Raw genomic sequence first — 7,761 nt, forward strand, 5'->3', positions numbered from 1 at the left:
GCATGCAACGTCGCTCCCAGCGATGTGGTCTTCGCTCCACGCTACATAGACGGCCATCTCACGGCGAGCTTACCAGGTAGTTTAGCGATAGTTGACAGCTTAGCTGTACCTGGTTGGAATTTGAAGGTGATCGAAGTTCGAAGTTCTGTTCGTGAAATCGACAGCGCACTTTACCAAGCTCATTTGCAACGCTCAGAAAGAACCACGTAGCTTGGCGATGGGTTGTTGGTCGTGTGAAGCTTGTGGAGTTGTGGGCTTGGCCGCTGTCGTGGCGCCGTTGCTGTGGTTGATTCTTGGGTTCGTGTATGGATCCATCCGATCCATCTCGCCTAAGATGCCAGTCCAAGGACGAAAGGTAAAGGTGACGTTCCTCCATCCCGACCTCGGCATAGGCGGCGCGGAAAACCTCATCGTCAACTGCGCTGTGGCACTGCAGAACAAGGGGTACGAGGTGCACATCTTCACGTCCCACCACGACCCCAACCATTGCTTTCGCGAAACCCGCGGCGACGGCCCGCTTGCCAAATGGGTCGTCGTCCATGGTGACTTCCTTCCACGGACCGTGTTTGGCCGTCTCTACGCACTCTGCGCGTTCGTGCGCATGGTGTACATCACGTTGTACTTGTTCCTAACTCAATGGAACACCGACGTGTTCTTCCTGGACCAGGTGTCGTTGCCGATTCCGCTCCTGCGCGCGTACTTCAATCGACCCGTGTACTTCTACGGCCACTATCCTGACAAACTCCTGTGCATCGACCGCAGCTCCGTCCTCAAGCAAGTGTATCGCTGGCCCCTGGATACCCTCGAAGAAGCGACCACTCGTACGTTGTCACGACCCATCATCGTCTCCTTACCCTCTTCGTCAAAGGGGCCGCCGACACGATGGTCGTCAACAGCAAATACACGGCCTCCGTCTTTGAAGCGGCGTTTCCTTCGCTACATGCGCGGCATCATCTGAGTATCCTGTACCCCCCCGTGGATATTTCCACGTTTGAACGCCCCGCCACGCTACCGTTGCCGCCGCCCTCCACCACCTCCAATGACAACCAAGCCCTGCTGCTTCGAGCGCTCTCGTTCCCAGCGCTGTTTGTGTCGTTGAATCGGTTCGAACGCAAGAAGAACATTGCGCTGGCCGTGCACGCCCTCGCATGGCTTCAAACTCAAGTGTCCGACACTGTATTTGCTACGGTCCATCTGGTCCTAGCGGGGGGGTACGTCGTACATCCTTGCCAACAACTGGCCTCCATTTCCATGCGACGATGATGATGTTGTTAACATGGCCCTTGTCGCAGATACGACCCGTTGAACGCGGAAAACGTCGCGCACTTTGACGAACTGGCCGAGCTCGTGGCGGCCAAACAGCTGACGAACCACGTCACATTTCTCCGGTCGATCCCGGATGCGACCAAGCTCGCACTCTTGTGGCACGCCCGGGCCATCCTGTACACGCCGTCGTTTGAGCACTTTGGGATTGTGCCGGTGGAGGCGATGGCGTCCGGCACGCCCGTCGTGGCCGTCAACAGCGGCGGGCCTCTAGAGTCCATCGCCCACGATGTCACAGGGTTTCTTTGCGACGCGGAGCCGCCCGCGTTTGGCCATGCGATGCAAGTGCTGGCCACGGACGCCGCCACAGCGACATCGATGGGCCAAGCTGGCGTGCGCCGCGCCACGGACCGTTTCTCCATGACCGTGTTTGCCGACACGTTGGATCAACACATGCAGCGCCTCATCGTCGTGCCGCCCCCCATCGGGCCGACTAAGACCGAGTAGTAGTAGTAGCTGTACTTGGTAGAAATAAAAGACAGACGCAAGTCACTGAATACTGCATTGACAAAATAGACACCCGCGTTCGCCGTGCGTCGACGTCCTCCTCAACTTGACCTCGTCGTCTCGGCACTGCGCCACGTACTTTTGGAGAAGCGGCGCCTGCTCGTAGTAGTGTTTCGACTCGAACGGCGCGTCTTGGATCTTGTCGGACGCCATGAGACGCTGGACGGGCACCGTGCCGACGTTTGCATTCGCCTTGGGGTTGACGGGGGGCAGCTTCAAGTAGGCGCAAATGGGGTTGCATCGATGGGTAGCTAGGAACTTTTTGAACCCGAGCACGCCGAGGTTGCCTTTGCCAAAGTCCCCGCGGTTCAGCGTATGAATCTACTCGACGATAAATATAACGACGATCATGAGATGAAGGAATCGACACAACCAATATACTATGAACCATCGGTAGAAGGATTTAGCCAATCAGAACCATCCTCAACGTCAAATAAGTGTGTGCATTCAATCAGTGTGATACCAATCACCATAGATTTGGCGATTCCGCACATAAGTCCAAATTTTGGGTAAAAGGACACTATAATAAATATTGTACCTGCGGGTCCGTGTACATGTCGCCGACGCCCTGGATGTCGACCGCGAGCAGCTCGTGGTGCGACGCTTCGTACGTGAAATGCGAAAATGCCTGAGGCGTGTTGCGGTCTTCGTCGCTCACGCTGCCAAAGTTGTTGTTGTGCTTGCGGTAGTCCCCGGGAATGTACCGCTCGACTGCGCATAGCGCGCCGTGGCGCTGGGTCAGCTCCAGCACCCACGCCGGTATGAAGTGCACGCGCTTGGGGGGCGCGTGGGCGTTGTACAGGTCCGCGTAATGGCCGCAGTGGGCCTGGAGTTCGATGTCTCGAAAGTACGTCTGCGGGTCTTCGTCTGGATCGATCGCGAGCTTGGCCACATATGACGAGCTCTTGTCGAGGTCGTCGGCGCTGTCGTGATGCATGTGGTAGACGAGGCGGAGGCTGCCTTTGGCAAACGGGGTCTCGTCCAACACGACGCACACCTGAAATGCATGCATGCAGGGTGGAGTGATGGTGAGCTCTCACGATGATGAGGAGCAGATGGTAGTCGAGATGGGATGATGGTAGTTTTTTACCTTGGAGGTTTCCCATCGGCGCGTGTCGTAGTTGAATGTGTGGCGAATTGCTTCCTCGGCATCGAAGCCTTGAAAGTTGGGTGCGTGGGGAATGATAAGTGGCATGCCAGTGGCGTTGTGGAAGTACGGCCTTGACGAAGAAGCTGGGGCGTGGAGTTCGTCGATGATGGCTTTCTTGCGTCGAAGGAATTCGTCTTCGTCGATGAATCCTTGCTCCCGCAGGATCGATAGCATCGATATGCGGGACAAGATATTCTGCTCCGTGTTTTCGACGATTATCGCGTTCTGTGGCGGCACTTCCGTCGGGGTGCATGTCGACCACACCATCGTGTCGTCCATGCTTTTGCTGCTCTCAACGAGCGTTCCTGGAGGTATCACGTGCACCGATAGAGGCAGCGTTGGTTGGGCGACCTCTGTGTCCCCCGCTTGTTGCAGAAGGAGCGCGTCCTTGTTCCCAGTGCGCTTATCCGCGACAACAATCGACGAAGTGGCGTCGACGGTGTTCATCTTGCCTGGCTGCTTGTGTGATTCAGCAGTGCGTTGGCCTGAAATGCTGTGCAAGTGAGCGCTAGACGATCGGCGGCGGTTGCCTCGATCCATCCACAATGCCGCGCAACGATGTGATAGATGGACGAATCAGGGAAGTCGGCACCTACGGTATCTACCGCTGTGTACGGAAAGGCTACTTGATGAAGGTAGTGACAAAACTTCGATCACAATCACATGCAGCATACCATAATCAAGTTACCTGGACTACGAACTTCGATTTTGGCTTCGAGGCAACATCAATGCAAAGCTGTACCAGTACGAGCGACGAGGTCAGTGTGGAGGGGATGACTTCCGAGGAACGAGGCCTTGGCATGCATGCACTCACTCCACAGTCTGGCCATGTCGGCGAATCTTTGTCTCTTGGTCCCAACGTTCATCACCATCCCTACAACAGAGTCCCTTCGAAGCTCTCATGCTTTGTAACACGCATGTAGTTACTGATCTGATGATCGATCGATCGATCATCTATCTACTGTACAGGCATGGTGAATGTACCATGATATTATTTATTCGTTAAACAATTCCCTTCGGGCGAGGGGTGTGATTTGGTGGTGGACGTGCGTCTTGAACAGCACCTTGAACAGTTCCCGATGTTCCTTGGTGATGTCGTTCTTGTAGCGCTCAACAAACGCAAGCAGAGCTTGGTGCCACAGCACTGGCATCTCCCGGGAGTCGTCCACGAAGCTTTCAAAGTGCGTGGCGAGGGCGCCGATCACCCGCGTGGGCAGACTGTACTTCTTGTTGAGCAGAATCTTGATGAACACACTGTTGGCGCCCGAGTACGGCATCTCGGCCAGCTTCATGAGCGTCGCGGCCGAGTGGATCACCGGCACCGACACCTTGGCGAGGGTGGAGCCTATGATGACGGCTTCGCGGATCGAGCAGTTCTGGGACTCGCATAGCGGCAGGATGATGCCCTTGTAGAACGCTTGGGGCTTGTACAGCGCCTTCTTGAGAGCCATGTACAAGTGAAAGTTGAGACGTTTGTTGTCTCGGATGTCTTGGCGACAGTGCTCTAGCAGGAAGATGTTGAAGAAGCGCTGCGCCATCTTCGGGTTGAGGTTGGACGCGAAGAGGCGCGTGGCGGCGCGCATGGCGTGAGGGGACCACTTGTCCGGCTGCGTCATCCACAGGATGTCCTCCCAGTAGCTCAGCGACGGGATGATCTTGAATGCCTTGGGCAGCTTGCCGCTCGTGTATCGCTGCAGGATCTTGCCCACGCCCGTGTACACTTCAATGATCTTGGGGTCGAACGTCTGGCCGCTGGTAGCACCTACCTGGGACATGGACTCGTCCTCGTCGCCGTTGTCGCGGGCTTCCTTTTCGTGGATTTTGCTCATGATGATATCGGCCAGGTTGCGGCGTTCCGGCGCCCCCATCAAAAAGTTGGCGAGCACTTGCTCGTCTTCTTCGCAGATCTCGACGTCTTCCACATACCCGTCTTGCAACCGCACGAGTTCGTCGTCGTCGTCGTCCACCATGTCGTTGAACCCGCCATCGTCGTCGTCGTCGTCGCTGTCGTCGCTGTCAATTGCCAGGTTGGCCACCCTGGCTTGGGGTGCATACGAGCCAGCTTTGGATTGCTGCTTTCGAAACAACAACTCGGCCTCTTCGGCTTGCTGTTCGCGCGCCATGGCCAGCGTCTTGCTCGTGAGTTTGCGAGGCACGTAGGCATCGCCTTCGTCGTCCGATTCATCCGAGTCGCCGCCGCCCTTGTTCGCCTTGTTCTTGTACTTGGGCTTGGCGTCAAATGCAAGTTGCTTCTCAAGCGCACAGGCGCGCTTGGACTTGCCGCCTGCCTTCTTTTCCTTGGGCATATTGAATGAATGAAGGTGCACTTTTGACTCAAATTCGTTGCACCAACCAAAATGGAAAACCAACCACCAATGAAATCCCGTTCCGGAGGCCTTTTACAAATACCCATATGGTTTGATGTGTCAGTTTGATTGGATAAAATACATTTTGCTCTAGGGCGTGGATTGGTCCATTTTTTGCCGTTCGTAATAGTCCCATATTGAAAGCGGAGAAGCAAGCCCTCATGGCAACCGAGAAGCAAAATGCAAACCCGACAGTGTATGCCGTCGACTCGAGCGGAACTGAGCGCAAGAAGGAGAGTGACAACGCTGTAGACGAAGACAATGATGATGTCGACCCGTTTGATGCCCTGGAAGTGTTTGGTACGACAGTGTCAAGGCGTGCACTCGTGACTTCAACATGATAGAAATGCTGAGGCATTTGAACGACCCCGAACATCCGTTGACGCTGGAGCAGCTGAAGGTGATGACGCTTGACAACATTGTTGTCAACGATGTGGACAGCCACGTGAAGGTGCAGTTCACGCCCACGATCCCGCATTGCAGGTATTGAAGCACACTTGTCTGATCATCGCGCACTCATCATCCTTGTATAGCATGGCGACATTGATTGGACTGTGTATCCGTGTCAAGCTGCTGAGGTCGTTGCCAAAGCGCTTCAAGGTGGATATTCGCATCACTCCTGGAGCCCACATCACGGAAGATGCTAGTAAGCAGTCGAACACACACATGTTGATCAACTTGCACAACCTAACGTTCATTCCCATCTATGTAGTCAACAAACAACTTAATGACAAGGAACGCGTGGCCGCAGCACTCGAGAATGCGCATCTTTTGAACGTCGTGGACAAATGCATTGCCAACACCGATGGATAGGCGGCTGCATGTACGCGCAAGAAGAGCATCCGTTGATTCTTAACTAGAGTGCGCTTGAAAGTATACTGTGTCCATGTACAGTACAGTACACACCTACAGTACAAATAGTACTATGCCACTACTAGTATAATACTATTATAGTAAGTTTTTTTTTTTATAATAGTAGGCCGTATCAGAAAAAATACTGTCGATGATGCAGTGCTAAAACGTCGTCGTCATCGTTGACGTTGGTGGTCGTTCGTTTGATTCACGCGGGGAACGAATGCGTAAAGCTAGGAGTTGGGGGTGGTACTGAATGGTGAATCGTGGTGTGCATGGAGCGGAGGCATTGCTCCTGAAGCATTTGCTGGGTCATCCTACGCACGCCATGACGACGATTGAGAATCACACAACAGAAACGGCAATGGGGCCAACACGTACGTGCGCATGGACTGGATGGCGAAGAAGTACAATTGCTTTCCCTCGACAGGAGCGTGGTTTCGGGAAAGATGGTCCGGGGAGACCCCCCACTCGGCCCGACACGCTTGGAGCCACATGGCATCGTCACTTGCCATCCCTCGGAGGTGTTTGCACACTTGGCCGACGGCAGCAAGGGACCGGCCGTCGAGGAAACTCAGCACACGAAGCACACTTTCGTCGTTGATCGAGCCCAAGAGATGCCAGTTCGCTAGCGTGTGTCGTGCGGCAGCTATGGGGTTCAACACAACCCACTCCCTGGACGACAAGATCGGTCGACGTACTATGGTTGCATGGGACTTGCCGCGGTTGTGTGGATGCATTATAGCAGACGAGGACAGGGATGATGAAGGATACCAAATGTTGATAGGTAGATTTCGAGTGTTATTTTAGATTGCTATTTTGGTCCTCGAGGGTGCAATGTAAGTTAAGAATAGCGTGTATGACATACTGTATTCATACTAGGAGCTCAAAGGCTAGGTACTACTATTAATAGTATTTTTATGCTATACAATTCCACACTAATGTTACAAACATATTATATTTTTAATAAGCAAATATGCACTAATACATGAAATATAAATATATATATATTCGAATATAGTCCATTTATACGGATATTTCGAAGTATACTAATAGGCAACGTGGCAATCAAGCAATTAAGGCTACCCACATGGCGAGCAACCTTGGAGCTAAGGAGGCATGTTTGACTCCAATAGCCCTCATGTTCAGTCGAAATTTGGTATGGTACAACACGTAGCACGAACATGCCAAGAGTCGTGAAGGTAAGTACAGTACTGCAACCACACCCTGAGAAAACTGACTGCTCCGGGGGGGTAGCCCCCGACGTGTCATGTTTGAAACGTTCGAACACAACGTTAGCTTTATGGCTAACTAGAGTATCTGCACATTTCACAAACTTGTTATAATGCATAGATTATTGATTTCAAGAGAACAAGCACTCCAACGTACTCCGAGTATGTGTCGGTACTATTATAGTATATTATAGTACTATTATTAATAATACTAGTATTAATAGTATTAATACGGCGTAGTACCAGGTACTACTCTGTACCGGAATCTTCGTCCACTTCTTTTGACTTAATTAAAGTATACCGACAATGACCAAAACATCTTATATTTTGT

The 7,761-nt window shown here is 52.9% G+C and overlaps 5 protein-coding genes across 6 annotated transcripts; 2 read left to right on the forward strand and 3 right to left on the reverse strand.

Moving 5' to 3' along the window:
• Window positions 1–112: 112 nt before the first annotated feature.
• On the reverse strand, window positions 113–3,604 carry H257_01815 (hypothetical protein). The gene is made up of 3 exons (XM_009825212.1): window positions 2,921–3,604; window positions 2,369–2,827; window positions 113–2,151 (listed from the first exon to the last, which is right to left on the reverse strand). The coding sequence occupies exons 1-3, from the start codon at window positions 3,518–3,520 to the stop codon at window positions 1,813–1,815; spliced, it is 1,398 nt and encodes a 465-aa protein (XP_009823514.1). The 5' UTR covers window positions 3,521–3,604; the 3' UTR covers window positions 113–1,812.
• On the forward strand, window positions 179–2,217 carry H257_01816. Of its 2 annotated transcripts, XM_009825213.1 has the most exons (3): window positions 179–821; window positions 869–1,211; window positions 1,293–2,217. In XM_009825213.1, exons 1-3 carry the CDS (start codon window positions 218–220, stop codon window positions 1,768–1,770), a joined length of 1,425 nt encoding a protein of 474 aa, XP_009823515.1. In that variant the 5' UTR covers window positions 179–217; the 3' UTR covers window positions 1,771–2,217. The 2 variants fall into 2 exon arrangements, with proteins under 2 accessions (XP_009823515.1, XP_009823516.1); XM_009825214.1 differs by having other exon boundaries at window positions 869–2,217.
• A 347-nt stretch (window positions 3,605–3,951) lies between the features above and the next one.
• H257_01817 (hypothetical protein) lies at window positions 3,952–5,323 on the reverse strand. Its single transcript, XM_009825215.1, has one exon. The coding sequence runs from the start codon at window positions 5,284–5,286 to the stop codon at window positions 3,976–3,978; it is 1,311 nt and encodes a 436-aa protein (XP_009823517.1). The 5' UTR covers window positions 5,287–5,323; the 3' UTR covers window positions 3,952–3,975.
• Window positions 5,324–5,487: 164 nt separating this feature from the next.
• H257_01818 (hypothetical protein) lies at window positions 5,488–6,300 on the forward strand. Its single transcript, XM_009825216.1, has 4 exons — window positions 5,488–5,646; window positions 5,691–5,829; window positions 5,880–5,992; window positions 6,059–6,300. Exons 1-4 carry the CDS (start codon window positions 5,508–5,510, stop codon window positions 6,157–6,159), a joined length of 492 nt encoding a protein of 163 aa, XP_009823518.1. The 5' UTR covers window positions 5,488–5,507; the 3' UTR covers window positions 6,160–6,300.
• On the reverse strand, window positions 6,273–6,996 carry H257_01819 (hypothetical protein). Its single transcript, XM_009825217.1, has 2 exons — window positions 6,580–6,996; window positions 6,273–6,515 (listed from the first exon to the last, which is right to left on the reverse strand). Exons 1-2 carry the CDS (start codon window positions 6,936–6,938, stop codon window positions 6,407–6,409), a joined length of 468 nt encoding a protein of 155 aa, XP_009823519.1. The 5' UTR covers window positions 6,939–6,996; the 3' UTR covers window positions 6,273–6,406.
• Window positions 6,997–7,761: the final 765 nt, after the last annotated feature.

This window comes from Aphanomyces astaci, assembly GCF_000520075.1.
Source record: "Aphanomyces astaci strain APO3 unplaced genomic scaffold supercont1.3, whole genome shotgun sequence".
Lineage (NCBI taxonomy): Eukaryota > Oomycota > Saprolegniomycetes > Saprolegniales > Verrucalvaceae > Aphanomyces > Aphanomyces astaci.